This window comes from Geotrypetes seraphini, chromosome 3 (genome assembly GCF_902459505.1).
Source record: "Geotrypetes seraphini chromosome 3, aGeoSer1.1, whole genome shotgun sequence".
Lineage (NCBI taxonomy): Eukaryota > Metazoa > Chordata > Amphibia > Gymnophiona > Dermophiidae > Geotrypetes > Geotrypetes seraphini.
The window spans coordinates 176,048,796-176,066,811 of record NC_047086.1 but is presented as its reverse complement, the minus strand read 5'-3'; the positions used below and the strand labels follow the sequence as shown (position 1 = coordinate 176,066,811).

General features: G+C 43.9%; 1 protein-coding gene across 11 annotated transcripts in view; it reads left to right on the top strand.

Annotated features, from left to right (window-relative positions):
• The window catches only part of TULP4 (TUB like protein 4), a 179,820-nt gene that overhangs the window by 147,150 nt on the left and 14,654 nt on the right, over nucleotides 1–18,016 (top strand). For 9 of the 11 annotated variants that reach the window (XR_004538729.1, XR_004538730.1, XM_033936754.1 and 6 more), the window contains 2 exons: nucleotides 1,843–1,986; nucleotides 11,454–14,002. Coding sequence is in view for 9 of the 11 variants with exons in the window: in XM_033936754.1 (XP_033792645.1) it covers nucleotides 1,843–1,986; nucleotides 11,454–14,002 (2,693 nt within the window). In the remaining 2 variants the exon portion in view is untranslated. The remainder of the gene's footprint in view (nucleotides 1–1,842; nucleotides 1,987–11,453; nucleotides 14,003–18,016) is intronic. The other 2 variants (XM_033936757.1, XM_033936762.1) reach the window with 2 other exon arrangements.

Below are 18,016 nucleotides of genomic sequence, written 5' to 3'. Positions count from 1 at the left end.
TCTTTTCTCATCTATATTTCTTTCTTTGGAGCTCTAATCTCCCACGGCTTCTAGTACCATCTCTGCTGATGACTCATAAATCTATCTCTAATTCTGAAATTTCTAGGGCAATCCAGGCCCAAGTCGCGGCCTGTCTGTCTGACAATGCTACAAGCATGTCTCGCTGCCATTTAATGTTAAACATTGATGTCTTGCCACCATCTAAAGTTAAACATGGCCAAGACGGAATTTCTTATCTTTCCTCCTAAACCTGACTCTCCTCTCCCTACGTTCACTATTTTGGTAGATAATTCTCTCATCCTCCCTGTCTCATTAGCTTGCAACCTAAGGGTCATCTTTGACTCATCTCTGTCCTTCGTGTATCCAACAAACCACCAAAACTTGTCACTTCTTTCTTTACAACGTCACTAAAATCCAAAATTTCCTTTCTGAGCATGCTGCCAAGACTATCCATGCCCTCATCACCTCTCGCCTGGATTACTGCAATGTGCTTCTCGTGGATCTCCTACTAACCCAACTCTCCCCCTTCAATCTGTTTTTCTGCTTCGTGCCTCATATTCTGCCGGTGTTATTATGCTCCTCAAGTTGTTTCATTGGCTCCCTGTCTGCTACAGTTCTAACTCCTCTTACTGACCTACAAGTGTACTCATGGCTCCTCAATATCTTTCCTCTCTTATTTCTCCTGGTCCAATCTTTTCTCTCTGCCCCCACCTCTCTCTGTGCATTATAAGCCCCCTCTCTTTTCCCTCTTCTTTGCTCCAGGTTGCTCTCTGCTCCCCAGCCCCTGTCCACCAAGTTTTCCCTCACTTTCTGCATCCCTTTACTCCAGGTCTCTCTCTTTTCCCTCTAATCTGCCTCACAAGTCCAGCATCTTTCCCCCTCAACCCCTCTCCCACACCACTTGCCAGTTCGGCATCTCTTCATTCCGTCCCTGCCCCATCCCCCTTGTGGCCAGGTCAAGCCTATTCCCTTCCCCATCCCCCTTCCCTTCCTTCCACGGCTATCTGGACCCAGCATGGCTCTTCCTTCTATGGCAATGTGAGAGAAAGAAAGAATTTTGCAAAGTAATGTCACCTGTAGAGGAACTCAATTATGCATTTTTAGAAAACAAAAGGAAAAATATTTAGTTCTCTAATCAGGTAAATATGGAGGGTTTTTTTCAGCAATAGTAGTTTCTTCCTTTGATGGTCTCATGGAACTAGACAAGCAAGATATAAGTATGGTAAAACTAAAATAATAAAAATAAAGGGGCCAATATATTCAGCAGGAATTTTTTTTCCAGATAAAGTTATCTAGATTGGTGTTTCTGCCAGTCAGGTTTTCAAGACATCCACAATGAATAAGTATGTGGATATTTTGAAAACATGACTGGCAACAAGGTACTCCTGGATAGCTTTAGGCCAACTATTTGTGAAGTCTAGGTTACTTGGTTAAGTTTTATTAGACAATGCTGCTAATGAGTATTCGGATAAATCAAACCCCTAGCACATTTCTAACACCACCTTGAAAAGAGTGGAGAAAATCTGTGCAATGGGGGAGGTGGAATTTAAAAATACAAAGGTTTGTCTAAGTGACTTAGGGAGTATCTAGACCAGGGGTGTCAAAGTCCCTCCTCGAGGGCCGGAATCCAGTCGGGTTTTCTGGATTTCCCCAATGAATATGCATTGAAAGCAGTGCATGCAAATAGATCTCATGCAGATTCATTGGGGAAATCCTGAAAACCCGACTGGATTCTGGCCCTCGAGGACCGACTTTGACACCTGTGATCTAGACAAATCTTTTGAATGTTTACAAAAAATTTTGTCTTCATTTCTAACATGTCCATTACCTTCTGTTTTTCAGTGATCTATAAAACCAGCTTGCTGCATCTACAGCCTAGACAAATGACTATCTATCTCCCAGAGGTGCGCAAGATCTCTCTAGATTACATTAATTTGCCGGTCTTCAACCCAAATGTATTCAGTGAAGATGAAGATGATTTACCTGGTGAGGCCACTGCCAGGATTTGGTACAGTCTTGTGAATTACCTTCATTTTAGGAGAATCAGTGCAAAATAATATGGTAGTGCTGAATTTTCTTCACCTTAAGAGATGGCAGTTTAAGTGTACTGTGGTGGTATGCTAGTGCATAGTATCATAAGTGTTGCAGTTCAAGCATGTAAACATGGAAAGCTGGGCTTGTTGGAGGGCAAGCACCTGTTTTGTCTTGTGATCCCATTGCTTCCCAGCAAGTTCACACAGAGACCTTTTGTCAGCGATTATTTTCGGACTATACAGGCTTATGTTTATTTTTGTGTGCAGTTCAATTTGATACCTTATAAATTAGAGACCCCTGATGAAGGCGTGTTAACTGAAACACGGGTCGTGTTGGGTTTCCTGGTTTGTAAAAAGGTGGTGACATTAAGAACATAAGAATAGCCTTACTGGGTCAGACCAATGGTCCATCAAGCCCAGTAGCCTGTTCTCACTGTGGCTAATCCAGGTCACTAGTACCTGGCCAAAACCCAAGCTGTAGCAATATTCCATGCTACCAATACAGGGCAAGCAGTGGCTTCCCCATGTCTTTCTCAATAACAGACTATGGACTTTTCCTCCAGGAACTTGGCCAAACCTTTCTTAAAACCAGCTACGCTATCCGCACTTACTATAGCCTTTGGCAATGCGTTCCAGAGCTTAACTATTCTCTGAGTGGAAAAAAAATTCCTCCTATTGGTTTTAAGAGTATTTCCCTGTAACTTCATCGAGTGTCCCCTAATCTTTGTAATTTTTGACGGAATGAAAAATCGAGCCACTTGTAAACGCAATAAATAATTGCTTTAATAAACATAGCCTGCATCTTGTACACTTGTTTGCAGTTCCTTTTAGTTTTGGTTTGTCTTGTGATCTAGCTCATCTATTTCTCCAGAGAATAGTTTAGTTTAAGATTTTATAACCCGCTTTTTCAAGCCAGTTTCTGTCCAAAGTAAAGTAAAATCAACACACAACAAAATCATACAGTTTTAACAGTCATGACCATGCAGAATATAAAATAAAACTTAATCATCCACCACCCAAACTGATCCATTCAGCACCAAATGAACCTCGTTAATCACAGCTCCAACTTTTCAGCCGTCAGATTCAAAAGAATTCCATAATCTAGTCTATAAGCTTAGCATGAAAGGGTGCTGTTGCAGGGAGATTTCAACTTGCCTGTTGTAGATTGAAATGTCCCATCTAAAGAATCAGAAATAAGCAGGGAGATCATGGATGCCTGTCAAAATGCTTTGCACTTATAAATGGTGACAGAAACCACAAGGGAAGAGGCAACTCTGGATCTAGTGCTTGCAAACGGAGGAGGTTTTTCCAACATCCGGGTGGGTGCCCACTTAGGTAACAGTGATCGTCATACTTTATGGTTTGATATAACATAACATATAACATAACTTTATTTTTCTATACTGCCTCAATCAAAAGAAATCTAGGCGGTTTACACAAGAGAGAAAAACTGGGCAATCAGCGAAATACAAAGTGGTAATAGTAAGAGTAACTAAAAGGACAGTAAAAATTATAAGTTAATACAGTAAAATTATTATATTGAGAATGAAATCTCGAATTAAGAGATACATTTATCAAATAGTACTGTCTTGATTTCTTTTTGAAAGGCTAATAAAGTTACCTAACCAGGACTTTGTTTACTTGCTTGAAATGCAAGCTTCCTGTCTAAAAAAGACCTAAATTTACAGGTAAAATCTTTGGGTTTGCAAATAAGTTACAATTCCTGGTTACCCTCACGAGGGTATATAGCACGAAATGAGACAACAAGTAGGTAGGGGCCAATCCCCAAACTAACTTGAAACAGAGGTATGAAAATTTGAACATTACTTGTGCCTCCATTGGCAACCAGTGCAATGATCGATAATAGGGACTGATATGATCACTTTTCTTCAGCCCAAATATTAGGCGAACAGCCGTATTCTGCACCATTCTCAATTTTCTCACAACTTTCTTTGGTGCGCCCAAATAAACAATATTACAGTAGTCCAATATAGATAAAACCAATGCCTGCACCAACAATCTAAAAGATAAAAGGTCAAAATATTTTTTGATGGTCTTTAATTTCCATAGTGCAAAAAAGCACTTTTTCACCACCAAATTTATATGTTCTACCAAAGTTAGATGGGAATCTAAAGTGATTCCTAATATTTTTATTGATTTTAAAATTGGGTAATCATGACCATTATGGTGAAGCGATGTCATACTTATTTTGTCATTTGGACTTGCTAAAAAAAATTTTTGTCTTTTCTGTATTTAATTTCAATTTAAAATTGATTGTACACTGTTCTATTTTGGTCATAATGTAAGAAATTTGTTCTAAAATTAATTTTGTTATGTTATTCAGAGGAATTAAAATAGAAATATCATCTGCATATATGTGAAAAATTAAATTCAGCTTTTGCAGTAGGTGTCCTAAAGATGAGATTTAAATGTTAAAAAGTTTGGGCGACAACGAGGAGCCCTGAGGTACCCAAGATGGATTGCTCCAAGAATGAGAGAGTATTTTCCATCACACACCACTCGAGAAGATCTTTTTGTCAAGAAACTCTGAAACCAGTTCCAAGCACTTCCTAAGAGCCCCATTGCATCCACGCAGTGTAGCATTATTTCATGGTCGACCAAATCGAAAGCACTGCTAAGATCCAGTTGCAAAATTAAAGCACTAGTTCCTGTACTAAAAAAACCATAAAGATGACTTAAAATTGAAGCTAAAACTGTCTCGGTACTAAAGCCTTTTCTGAATCCTGACTGGTGTTCATTAAGGATGATAAATTTATCCAGGTAGTTCACCAGTTCTAAATTAACCAGTCTCTCCATGAGTTTGGTAAATAAAGGAATGCTTGCTATAGGTCTATAATTTTATTTTAAAGCAATTGATGCCTTTTGATCTTTTGGGATAGGTGTAATCAAAATATGTCCCTTTTCTTCATTAACTATCCCTCTGGTTAGAACAATGGTTAAATAGAAATATACCAAATCAAATTGCTTGCTAGAGCAAAAGCAGAGTGCAAACACACAAATCTCAAAATACTGAATTTCAGACATACTGATTTTGATAAAATGTGGGAAGGCATAGAAAAAGTTGAAGGGCAGTTGGTCCAAACTGAAAGCTGAAATAAATATGGCAACAGATCTTTACACAAGGAAAATAAAAACAAGAGAAAAAGGAAACCAGTAAGGTTCTCCAAACAAGTGGCAAAAAAAAAAGGGGCGAAAGAGGCTGTTTTCAAGAAATATAGAAAAAGACAATAAAAGGATCACAGATCATACTCAAGAAGCAAAGAGGGAAATACAGCTAGCAAAAGCGCAGGTGGAAGAAAACATAGCTAGAGATGTAAAGAGAGGTGACGAGGCCTTTTTTTTTTTAGTTATATTGGGGAAAGGACAAAGCTAGGAATGGAATTGTAAGACTGAAAAATTCTAAGAATGGCTATATGGAATGTGATGAGGATAAAGCGAATATGCTAATACTACTTTTCGGTGTTCATGGAAGAAAATCCTGGAGAAGGACCATGTTTGGCTGCTGAGGGTATATGCTATTAATAAATTTAATAAGTTAGTCCTATTAAGTTTCAATTTACTGATTTTGACTCTACCTCATTCATTGTATTTATGTTTATATTTGATCTTTTTACTACTGTTATGCTGTTAACAAAATTAAAAGTTCTATGTTGAATTATACCTGTTGTACACCACCTTGGGTGAATCTCTTCATAAAGGCAGTAAATAAATCCCAATAAATATCTGGGAATGGGGTGGAATATTTCGCCATCCACAGAAGAAAGCATTTATAAACAACTAGAAAATCTGAAAGTGGACAAAGCTATAGGGCTTGATAGAATACATTCCAGGATACTGAGGGAGTTCAGAGATATCCTGGTGGACCTCTTAAGGATTTATTTAATAGATCTTTAGAGATGGGAAAGGTTCTGTGAGATTGGAGATAAGCGGATGGTGGTCCCTTGTCGCAAAAACAAGGACAGGAAAGAAATTGGAAACTACAGGCTGGAAAAATAATAGAATCGCTGCTGAACAAAATATAGTTAATTTACTAGAATCCAAAGGATTGCAGGATCCAAGGCAACATTGCTTTACCAAAGAGAAATCCTGCCAAAAAATCTGATTGATTTCATTGGGTGATCAAAGAACTGGATAAGGATACTTGTATGTGCTAGATGTAATCTACTTGAATTTCAGCAAAGCCTTTGATAGGTTCCTCTTGAATAAGCTGAAAAGGCTAAATTTAGGACCCAAAGTGGTAAACTGGTTTGGAAACTGGTTGACCAACAGGCAATAGAGGGTGGTAGTAAATGGAATTTGCTCGGAGGAAAGGAAAGTGAGTAGTAGAATGCCTCAGGGGTCAATATTGGAGTTGATTGTTTAATATATTTATGAGAGACATTGCTGAAAGGTTCAAAGGAAAAGTTTGCCTTTTTGCAGATGACACGAAGATAGCCAATAGAATGAATACTCTGAAGGGAGTAGAAACCATAAGAAGAGATCTCCAAAAATGAGAAGAATGGTCAAAGGTCTGGCAATTAAAATTTAATGCAAAAAAAATGCAGCGTGATGAATTTTGGATGCAGAAATCCAAAGGAGATTTATGAGATAAGAGAGAGATTGATGAGCACAGCTCAGGAGATGAACCTTTGGGTGATAGTATCTGAGGAACTCAAGGTGAAGAAACAATGTGACAAGAAAGTGGCCATGGCCAGAAGGATGCGAGGCTGCATAGAGAGGGGTATAACCAGCAGAAGAAAGGAGGTTTTGATTCCCCTGTACAAGTCGTTGATGAGGCTCCATTTGGAGTATTATGCTCAGTTTTGGAGATCATGGGTTGCTAAGGACATAAAGACTTGAAGCAGTTAAGAGAAAAGCAACAAAAATGGTGCAGTGTTTGCGCCAAAGAAATATGAAGAAAGGGAAGAGAGAGAGAGAGGTGATATTCAAATATTTGAAAGGAGTGGAGGAATGGCCTAGTGGTTAGGGCTGCAGGTTTAAGCTCATAGCTGCTGCTTGTGACCACACTTCACTTTAACATCAGCATGGTTTACAAAAATATTTAAGAAGAAAGGAATGCCATTCTAAAACAAAGAAAAAGCAAAAAAGTCAAACAGTTGCTTCAGATTGGACTCCACTCTGAACTATGTGAGTGAAGGAAAAGCTAAACCAAAAAGATATGTCTTCAAAAGAGACCTAAATTTTGGGTAAGAAAGTTCACAGTGTATCTGATTTGGAAGAGAATTTCTTAAAGTAGGAACAGAGGCAAAAAAACCCAAAACAGAGTTATGAGTTGATGCTAACCTAACTAAATGAACCGAGGGTAAGGTCAATTGATAAACAGATACCGAGCGCAAATTCAGGTTGGCTTATGCGGAAATAATAATTTTGCCAAATAATCAGGTTGACCTAATTGTAACACTTTAAAAGCTAATGTTAAAGATTTCACAACCGAAGAAAGTGGTGCATGGAATATAAGTGCAGAATCCAAATAGACACCTAGATACTGTTGGAGAAGGCATCAATAATGGATGTCACTGTGTAAGCAGCATTTTTGGTGGCTATTATGTCTGTTCAACGAGCATTGGAACTGCATACTCTATCCTGCAGGGAATCTTTCCTCAGAATATCGGAGATAGGAATAGTACTGCTTACAGTCCTGTCCTTCTTGCCGAAGGTAGTGTCCAGCTTTCATATCAACCAGGAGGTCCAGCTGCCTGCGTGTACATCTTCAGGGTCCAAGACTGGATCATGAAATTGCTATTCGTGTGCAGAGTGTTGCTGCATTACCTAGAAGTGACTAATGAGTTTTGACTGTTGGAGCATCGCTTTGTGATAGCGGGCATTAGCCACCAGGGTCAGCCAGCTTTGAAAGTGACCATTTCCAGATGGATTCGAAAGGCCATTTCGTTGGGGGTTTGTTTTTTTTTTAAATATCTTTATTAGCAATTGCAAAGGGAACATACAACCAGAAGTGGAGAAAGCAGATAAAAGCATAACAGCCAAGGAAATCAACAAGTGAAAAACATGACAATAGATGACTCATTGTACATAAACCCTTCGGCTGGATGCCCAACACAATTGGCATTTTTAAGTAGCAGAAAACCCCCAAACACCCGGCCTCAAGTCACAACAATCATACATCAAACACCCCACATTCATACCCCCAAACAACCAAACACACAAGTGTAGCCACCCAGGGGAGCAAAAAGGAAATAGCATCAGCCACCCGAATAAGAGTCAGAGTATGGGGTCCTCGGCCTCTGGCTTGGAACCAAGACATAAAGTTAAAGCTTGCCTTCAAAAGCTAAGGAACACCGGTGGGCAAGGTTCCCAGACTTGGGGGGTGCGCTGTATTTCATATCTCCTCAGCTAAACGAGCAATCCACTGCAGAAAAGAGGCCACTGATTCAGCTACCCAGTGTTGCAACAGGAGCTTTTTTGCCACCAAGACAGCCATGTAAAGAACCCTGCACTGGGGTAGCTTAAGCCCACCCTCTAGCAAATTGTGTTGATCTCCCAAGAGCAGGAAACCATAGTTCCAGGGCACAGCGCATTGAACAAGGCGCTCCAAAAATGGAAGAACTTGCAGCCATAAGGCGGAGGAGGGACATTCCAAGAAATGGTGAGTGAGGGTACCCAAAGAGCGATTACATTTAGTGCAGACCTCTCCCTCCCAGAGGCCCATGCGAGCTCCCTGTGCCCTGGAGATATAACTCGGTGCAGGATTTTAAATTGCATTTCCCGAAAATCCTTGAAGCCCCCTCAAGGCTTGCACATTGGCAAAAAGATCAAGAAATGCCCTGCGGTCGAGTGTAAGGTCAAGTTCTGATTGCCACTGTGAAGCCAACCTATCAATAGATCCCAGATCCGAAGCATTTTTCGAAAGGTGATACCAGGTGGCCATTTTGTTGAAAGCAGGAGGCACCTGAAAAAACGGAACATCCAAGGGACCACAGAGCCAAGCATCCCCCCATTTGCGACCAAGGGACAAATAATAATGCCGAGCTTGAAGGTAAGCCCAGAAGCGAGTCTGGGGCAGGTGCCAGTGGGATTGCAGTTGGGCAAATGTAGGAAACTTACCACACCCCACAGTGAGGAAATTCTGAAGGGATCTACACCCCCTCTGCTCCCACTGCTTAAACCAAGAATGTCCCACTCCCAGGGGAAAGTCGACATTCCCATATAGTTGCAACAAGAGGGAAGCTTCCGGAGTTTTTCCTTGCCGATGCCACCACCGCCACGCACGTCGCAGGGGTAGAAGAAACGCAAACTTAGGCCTCTCTTTAGGGATAACTGACAGCGGAGCATGGAGAAGGGACATCCCCGGGGAGAAAATTTATAACAACCCAACCAACCTTCATGGATAAACTGAAACAGAGCTGCCACGTTGTAAAAACGAAGAGCAGAAAGATTCAAACCGCCCCGAGATTTATCCAAAGCCAAAGTGGCATAGCTAATCCAGGCTCGCTTATGACGCCAAATGAAGGAGGAGATTATAGAACGAAACAGGCGCACATCCTTATTGGTAACCCAGAGGGGTATAGTCTGCAAGGGATACAGAATCTTAGGGAGAAGTACCATCTTAGAAAAAGCTACACGACCCCAGACTCCCAGCAGAAGGTCTCTCCATTTATCACACAGCTGCTGTATCTCATCCAGATGGTGTCGTACATTATATTGGTACAGAAGCCTGAGATCGGGGCTTAAATACACACCAAGGTAACGCATCGGCCCCCGTACTGGTGGTATCTCTAGGCCCGCATGCCAAGTCTCCACCATAGTGGACCGCAACAGGAGTAGTTCAGATTTATCGCAATTGACTCGCAGGCCAGAAATGTCCCCAAAAGAGCGAACAAGAGCTAGGACCTGCCCCAGATCTTGTCAGGGTTGGTCAAGATAAAGGAGAATATCATCGGCAAATAGATTAATTCAGCTTTCCTTATCCCCAAGGCGGATGCCCCGAAGAGTCGGGTCTCTGCGAATCTTAGCAGCCAATGGCTCGACATTTCGTTAGTTTATATCAGGAGTGGTGAGATACCTCCAACTTCCCTTAAGGCCCACTCTACTTGGAGTGTAGCTTCCTCCTGGGCGGAGTCCAAAGCAATTGGAAGAGATTTGTAGATTGTGTTCACTTGGTCCTCTCTCCATATTTTTAGAAAATTTTACTGAGTGAATATAGCAGCAAGATTGGATACCGCCCTTCAGAGCTTCAGCGCTGTCAGCAGGCTCATCTGCCTCACCCTAGATTCCAGGGACTGCTTTGATACTTCCCACAGGTTCAAGACTGACGTTTCTATTGAACTAGAAGGGAAGATTATGTACCTGCCTTGTTAATCTTCTTTCTAGGAGATAGGAATGTCAGTCTTGAAGCTTGCCCTGTCAGACGATTCCTAGCGTGCCTTTTTGTCTCGGATTTGTCTATAATGCCAGACAGTTTGCTTCTTCCTCTGGCCTCTAGCAAGAGCTGAGATAAGAGAAGCTTCCCTATCTCAAGAAAACAGAGAGTATCTGATAGAATCCTGTGATTATTAATGTAGGCTGCGCTCATGTAGGTGACATGTATTCTGCCTCGTTATGGGTTATAATATAATATAATGCATATAATAATCTCTTCTCCTGATTACATCCCTTCTTTTTATGCTTTGTAAACTCTTTCTCTTCTCTCTTCCCATATTTTTTAAACTCTGTAAACCGTGTCGAGCTCCACTTCAGTGGAGAAGATGCGGTATATAAACCTAAGGCTTAGTTTAGTTTAGTTATAAAGTGTTCATCATTGTTAATGTTTTGTTATTTGTTGTGTTGTGAGCAGAACAGACTTGTTTCTCGGGGAGAGTCCCCGAATACCTCCCTTTTATGTTTATTCTTCAGGGCTGACCACCTGTTTTGATACTACTACTAATCATTTCTATAGCGCTACTAGACGTACACAGCACTTCACACATATGCAGATACTTTCTCTGTCCCTAGTGGGCTTACAATCAGTTTTGTACCTGGGACAATGAGTGTTAAGTGACTTGCCCAGGGTCACATATGAACTGAGGAGTACAGGAGAGCCCAGGAAGAAGGGAGGTGGAGTTGAAAAAATGGAAATGAGGCTCTCTACACACACCCCACGCGTGAGGATGCATAAACCCACTGGTTCAAGACTGTTGTTCCTATCTCCTAGAAAGAAGATTAACAAGGTAGGTACATAATCTTCCTTTTTATATGAAATTACTTCATTTGATTATTTTGTATAAGTTGTTGCTATATCTGCAGGAATGCTCATTTTGGATGTATAGTACTCATTTTATACTGGTGCAAGACTTAGATCTTATTGATACATTCCATTTAGAAAATTTTGAACATTTAAAAAAAACTGTGTTTTGTATGGTCAGCCAACTAATAATTTCTAACTTCTTATTGTTTCTGTTGCAGTAACAGGAGCATCTGGAGTTCCAGAGAGCAACCCCCCTTGTACTGTGAACATTCCCATTGCTCCAATCCACAGTTCAGCACAAGCTATGTCACCCACTCAGAGCATGAGTCTTGTGCAATCCTTGTTGGCCACTCAGAATGTGCAGCTGGATGTTTTGGCTAATCAGTCTGTGACTGGAGGGCCCACAAACCATGCAGGAGATAGTGCCATGCAGTTTCCAGCCCCCAACCGATATGCAAACCCAGGACAAGTCATATTTGGAGGAGTAGAAATTGGGCGTGTGATCCAACCACCCATACCCTTATCCCACCAGTCCCAAAGTGCAGCCCAGATGCCAGTGTTGGATCATGGAGAAAGAGATCATGAGCAGCTGCCAAAGACAAAACCAGCAAGGCAGGTTCAGCAGTTCACAGAGGGTGATGCCATGGTATTTAGTGCCACACCAGACATACAGATGAGCAAGCTGAACCCACCTCCTCCTTACCCTGGGACCATACCAGCTCCCCCTACTTCTGCTCCTCCACCCCCTCCAATCCCGCAGCCATCTTTGGATCTGTGCTTGAAAAAGGGAGATTTCTCCTTTTTTTCAGTAGGACCTTACCAGACTCCTTTGGGCTATGAGAGGATAACAACCTTTGACAGCAGTGGGAATGTGGAAGAGGTGTGTAGGCCACGAACGCAGACACTGCGCCCCCAGAAAAAATATACTTTGCAGGGTCCTGGCAGCTCTGCCACTCTGAGGGTTTCTGCAACAGAAAAGAAAGTCCAGCAGCCCAGCACCAGTGCGACACTGAATAGGCTCACCATTCCTCGATACTCCATACCACCTGGGGACCCACCACCTTATCCTGAGATTGCCAGCCATTTGTCCCAGGCCCGAGGTGCTGCACAGCGACTGGACAACAGCATCATTCATGCCACTCTTCGGAGAAACAGTCGGGAGGCAGCACTCAAAATGGCTCAGCTGATGGACAATCAGAGGGCCACTTTGCAACATCCACCAAAGCCCAAGACCAGTGTGGTGGCAGCACCACAGTACCAGCAAAGGGTACCCACAGCTTTATACACCTGCAGCCAGTGTAGCAGTAACAGCAACAGTGTCAGTTCTTCTACTACCCCTGGTATTAATAGGTCAGACGCACCTGCAGGGAACAGTTCACAGCACAGCAGTATCATTGTGCACTCTGCCAGTACTTCCCCTTTAACCTCCCAGTCCTCATACAACCTGCTAAGCCCTGCCAATAATTGCCGAGACCGGACAGATTATATCAATTCTGCTTTCACAGAGGATGAAGCGCTTTCGCATCATTCTCACACAGAGAAGGTGATGAGACAAACATCACTCACTGAGGCCAGCATAGGTGTGAAACGTCCACCTCCATACCAATGGGACCCTATGGTGAATGAGGAGATCTGGATTCCTCAGGAAAGGACAGCTCAAAATTCAATGCCCAACCCTCATAAGCCACCACCACCACCGCAACCACCTCTTATGCTTAATCAGTCCCAGCATCTGGATATGTCTCGTGTGCCATTTGTTTCCCCCAAATCATCAGCCAATCCCACTGCCACTTTCCAGGTGAACTATGGCGTCGGGCTTCCCTATCCAGGGAGCTACAACATCCCTTCTCTTCAGACAGTGCAGAACCCTTGCTCTCCCAAAGAAGCTTTAGCTCCTACACAATTTACACAGCAGGAGCCAACAGTCATGCTTCAGCCAAGCTACCCATCCAACCTCTCCTGTTGTCCATTGCCACCCATGTATCCAGGAAGTAGCACCTGCTCCAGTTTACAGTTGCCACCCATAGCCTTGCACCCATGGAATGCCTACAGCGCATGTCCACCTATGCAGGGTACTCAAGTCTCTATGCCCCCAAAACCACATTTAGCTGTAGAGAAACCTTTCATCTGTCCACCTTCATCAGAGCTACAAGGTCATATGGGCACAGAGGTGATGGTGGAGACAGCAGACAATTTTCAGGAAGTCCTATCATTGACAGAGAGCCCCATACCTCAGCGGGCAGATAAGTTTGTGAAGAAAAACAGGAAGCTATTGGATAGTCGAGCAGAGGAAGGTAATGTTCAAGCCATCACTGAGGGTAAAGTAAAAAAAGAAGCAAGAACCCTCAGTGACTTCAACTCTCTAATCTCAAGCCCAAGGTTGGGAAGGGAGAAGAAGAAAGTTAAGAACCAGAAGGACCAACTGAAGGCCAAGAAACTGAACAAAACAAATGAGTTCCAAGATAGTTCAGAGAGTGAGCCAGAGCTTTTCATCAGTGGGGATGAGCTGATGAATCAGAGCCAGATTGGTAAGAAAGGATGGAAGACCAAAAGAAATATGAGGACAGCCAATGAATTGGATGAATTTCGATGCCGGAAAGCAAATGAAAAGGAAGATGGGCGGCTGGGAAGTCAAGGATTTGTGTATGTGATGGCTAATAAGCAACCGTTGTGGAATGAGGCAACACAAGTGTATCAGTTGGATTTTGGAGGTCGAGTCACCCAGGAGTCAGCAAAAAATTTCCAGATTGAACTGGAAGGGCGTCAGGTAGGTCTAGAAATTAGTCTTATTTTTGCATTTCTTTTCTATTAATATTTTAGTAGAATATTGTACATTTTCTCAACCAACAGTTTTGCACATTATATAAAGCATTATGTAATATTTTCTGAGATGAACTAGTAACAAACATAGAAACATGACAGCAGATAAAAGCCAAATGGCCAATCTAGTCTGCTCATCCATATCATCCACTTTCTCCTCCTCTACCTTAGGTCCCACGTGCCTGTCACATGTTTTCTTGAATTCAGATACTTTTTTTTTCTCCACCAGCTCTATTGGGAGACTATTCCACACATCTACCACCTTTTCTGTAAAAAAAAAAATATTTCTTTAGATTACTCCTGAGCCTATCACCTCTTAACCTCATTCTGTGCCCTCTCACTCTGGAATTTCAATTCAACTAAGAGACTCCATGTGTATTTAAGCCACATGGAGGGGCATATCAAAAATGTGCTTAAGTCTGAGGTTGGACATTTTGTGCAAGATGTCCACAAATCCAGCAGGAAAAATGTCCATTTTCAAAGCTGCCAAACGTCTATTTTATTTTTGAACATGAACTAGATATAAGTTTTGGTCCTTTTTTGCCCATTTTTAGCACGTTACAATTTAGCTACTCTTTTCAGCACATGCATGATCGACACTTTATAAATAAGTGTCCCCTGAAGAAGGCGTTATTTTGTAACACTGAAACAGGGATCCTTGTTGGGACTCATTTAAGAAGAAGAAGAACTTTGTTCTTGTATACCGCCAACGTCAGCAGTCACATAAAACTGGACAATCAGTGAAACAATACAGTTTTATGAGTAAATACAATTGGATAAGAAGTACAAAAAGATACTGCATTAAAACCAATCAAATCAACCTGAAAATTGATCAAACAAATAGGTCTTTACTAATTTCCTAAAGGAACAATAAGATAAGGCTTTGGAGGTAATTTCACCTAACCCAGTTTGCAATTTGTAAGCCTGAAACACAAATGTCCTTTTCAAAGAATGTCTTATATTGACAAGCTTTTGGATCCGGGTAGGCTAATAGGTGAAAACTTCGAGTAGACTTATATTGGTTGACTGAGACATCCACCTTGTCTTTTTCTTGTTGGTGTATCTTTATCCTAAGACAAGGGGTTCTTCCTTTCTATCTGCTTGTTCTGCCTTTCTGTTGATACACCAGTGTCTGGTACAGCTTTTGCATTCCTCAAGGTCAATACTTCCAATGCTGATGTATCCTGTCTTGACATACCAAAAAGCTCTAGACATATCTTTAGCCATCATCTTTTGGTACTTAATCCAGCTAAGATATTGTATTTGAGCAATGATGCTCAAGGAAGCAATATGTGTTAGTTAACATTTTGAATTTGTAGGTACTTGGAGGGCTGCAGAAAAAAATAGTTAATGTCATTAAAGAAATGACAATTTTGCAAGAGGTAAAACTCGTTATAGTTATAGTTTATAAATCTTTCCTTAATTGCTTCTGATAATTTCAGCTATGCACAGCTGAAAGCAGTGCAACATTCAGAAAGTGAAGTTTAGATAGTTTTCACTTTCTGCATGTTGTACTGCTTTCAGCTATGTATAGCTGAAATTATCAGAAGCAATTAAGGAAAGATTTCTAAACTATAGAGTTTTACCTCATGCAAAATTGTGATTTAGATTCTAAAGTATCAACTGCACGAGACAAGATTTTGGTGTAGTCCTCTAGAGGGGAGCATATTATACAATCATATTGCACTATAAAAGCACTTAAAATCAATCAAATTGTAATCTATGGCAAAAAGATATATCATCCTCCATACTCATATTTGCACTCAAATTAAAGAATTAAAAAATATTTTCCAACCTCCCTCCCACCTACCCACCCTGGACGTGTATGACCAAAGGGCAAAATCAACCATCACTCTTTGCAAAATTTTGTCAATGGTTCCCAAATCTTCAGAAACTTTTTGTAATGTCCCTGTTGTAAAGCCATAATACGTTCCATTTTAAAAACGTGGCAGAGAGACTCCCACCAAAAGGTATAGTTCAATCTATTCCAGTTTTTCCAATTCCTTAAAATAAGCTGTATGACAACCCCTGTCATAATAAAGAGAAGTTTATTATTATGAGCTGATATTTGGCTTTTAGCTCTCATCAAAGTGCCAAATAGCACAGTGTCGTATGTTAGTGCCACTGGATTTTCCATTACCGTATTTTCGCGGATATAACGCGCACCTGTGTAAAACGCGCACAGGGGTATAGCGCGCAGAAATCACGATGATATGTACCAAAACTTTTCTATACCGCGCTCAGGCATATAACGCGCATGATGCCCGACGCTCCTTTCGCCCGCCCTGACTTTCCGTGCGCTGTCCCGACTCTCCGTTCACCCCCCTGACTTCCGTGCACTGCCCTGACTTTCCGTGCGCTGTCCCGACTCTCCGTTCACCCCCCCTGACTTTCCGTGCACTGTCCCCCCTTGAAGTCCTGTCCCCCTTGAAGGTCTGTCCCCATTCTGAAAGCCTGATGCCCCCCCCCCGACGTCCGATACATCCCCCCCCCCGGCAGGACCACTCGCACCCTCACCCCGAAGGACCGCCGACTCCCCAACAATATCGGGCCAGGAGGGAGCCCAAACCCTCCTGGCCACGGCGACCCCCTAACCCCACCCCGCACTACATTACGGGCAGGAGGGATCCCAGGCCCTCCTGCCCTCGACGCAAACCCCCCCCCCCCAACGACCGCCCCCCCCCCCAAGAACCTCCGCCCGTCCCCCAGCCGACCCGCGACCCCCCTGGCCGACCCCCACGACCCCCCCCACCCCCCTTCCCCGTACCTTTGGAAGTTGGCCGGACAGACGGGAGCCAAACCCGCCTGTCCGGCAGGCAGCCAACGAAGAAATGAGGCCGGATTGGCCCATCCGTCCTAAAGCTCCGCCTACTGGTGGGGCCTAAGGCGCGTGGGCCAATCAGAATAGGCCCTGGAGCCTTAGGTCCCACCTGGGGGCGCGGCCTGAGGCACATGGGCCAAACCCGACCATGTGTCTCAGGCCGCGCCCCCAGGTGGGACCTAAGGCTCCAGGGCCTATTCTGATTGGCCCACGCGCCTTAGGCCCCACCAGTAGGCGGAGCTTTAGGACGGATGGGCCAATCCGGCCTCATTTCTTCGTTGGCTGCCTGCCGGACAGGCGGGTTTGGCTCCCGTCTGTCCGGCCAACTTCCAAAGGTACGGGGAAGGGGGGTGGGGGGGTCGTGGGGGTCGGCCAGGGGGGTCGCGGGTCGGCTGGGGGGGCGGTCGGAGGTTCTTGGGGGCGGGCGGTCGTTGGAGGGAGGGGGGTTTGCGTCGAGGGCAGGAGGGCCTGGGATCCCTCCTGCCCGTAATGTAGTGCGGGGTGGGGTTAGGGGGTCGTCGTGGCCAGGAGGGTTTGGGCTCCCTTCTGGCCCAACTACACAAAGGTACGGGGAAGGCGGGTGGGGGTGTCGTGGGGGTCGGCCAGGGGGGTCGCGGGTCGGCTGGGGGACGGGCGGAGGTTCTTGGGGGGGGGCGGTCGTTGGGGGGAGGGGGTTTGCGTCGAGGGCAGGAGGGCCTGGGATCCCTCCTGCCCGTAATGTAGTGCGGGGTGGGGGTAGGGGGTCGCCGTGGCCAGGAGGGTTTGGGCTCCCTCCTGGCCCGATATTGTCGGGAAGTCGGCGGTCCTTCGGGGTGGGGGTGCGAGTGGTCCTGCCGGGGGGGGGGGATGTATCGGACGTCGGGGAGTCGGCCGGGCAAGAGGGCTTGGGCTCCCTCTTGCTCCGATCGTGGATGCGGGTGCGGGTGGGAGCGCGTGCGAGCGGTCGTTCGGGGTGGGGGTGCGAGCGGTCCTGCTGGGGGGGTGAATCGGGCGTCGGGCGGGGTGGGAACTATGTTTAAAAACTTTTCTATACCGCGCTCAGGCATATAACGCGCGAGGGGTATGCGCGGTACGTAAAATCACGTATAACGCGCGCGTTATATCCGCGAAAATACGGTACTTTGTTCACCTGATCCCAAA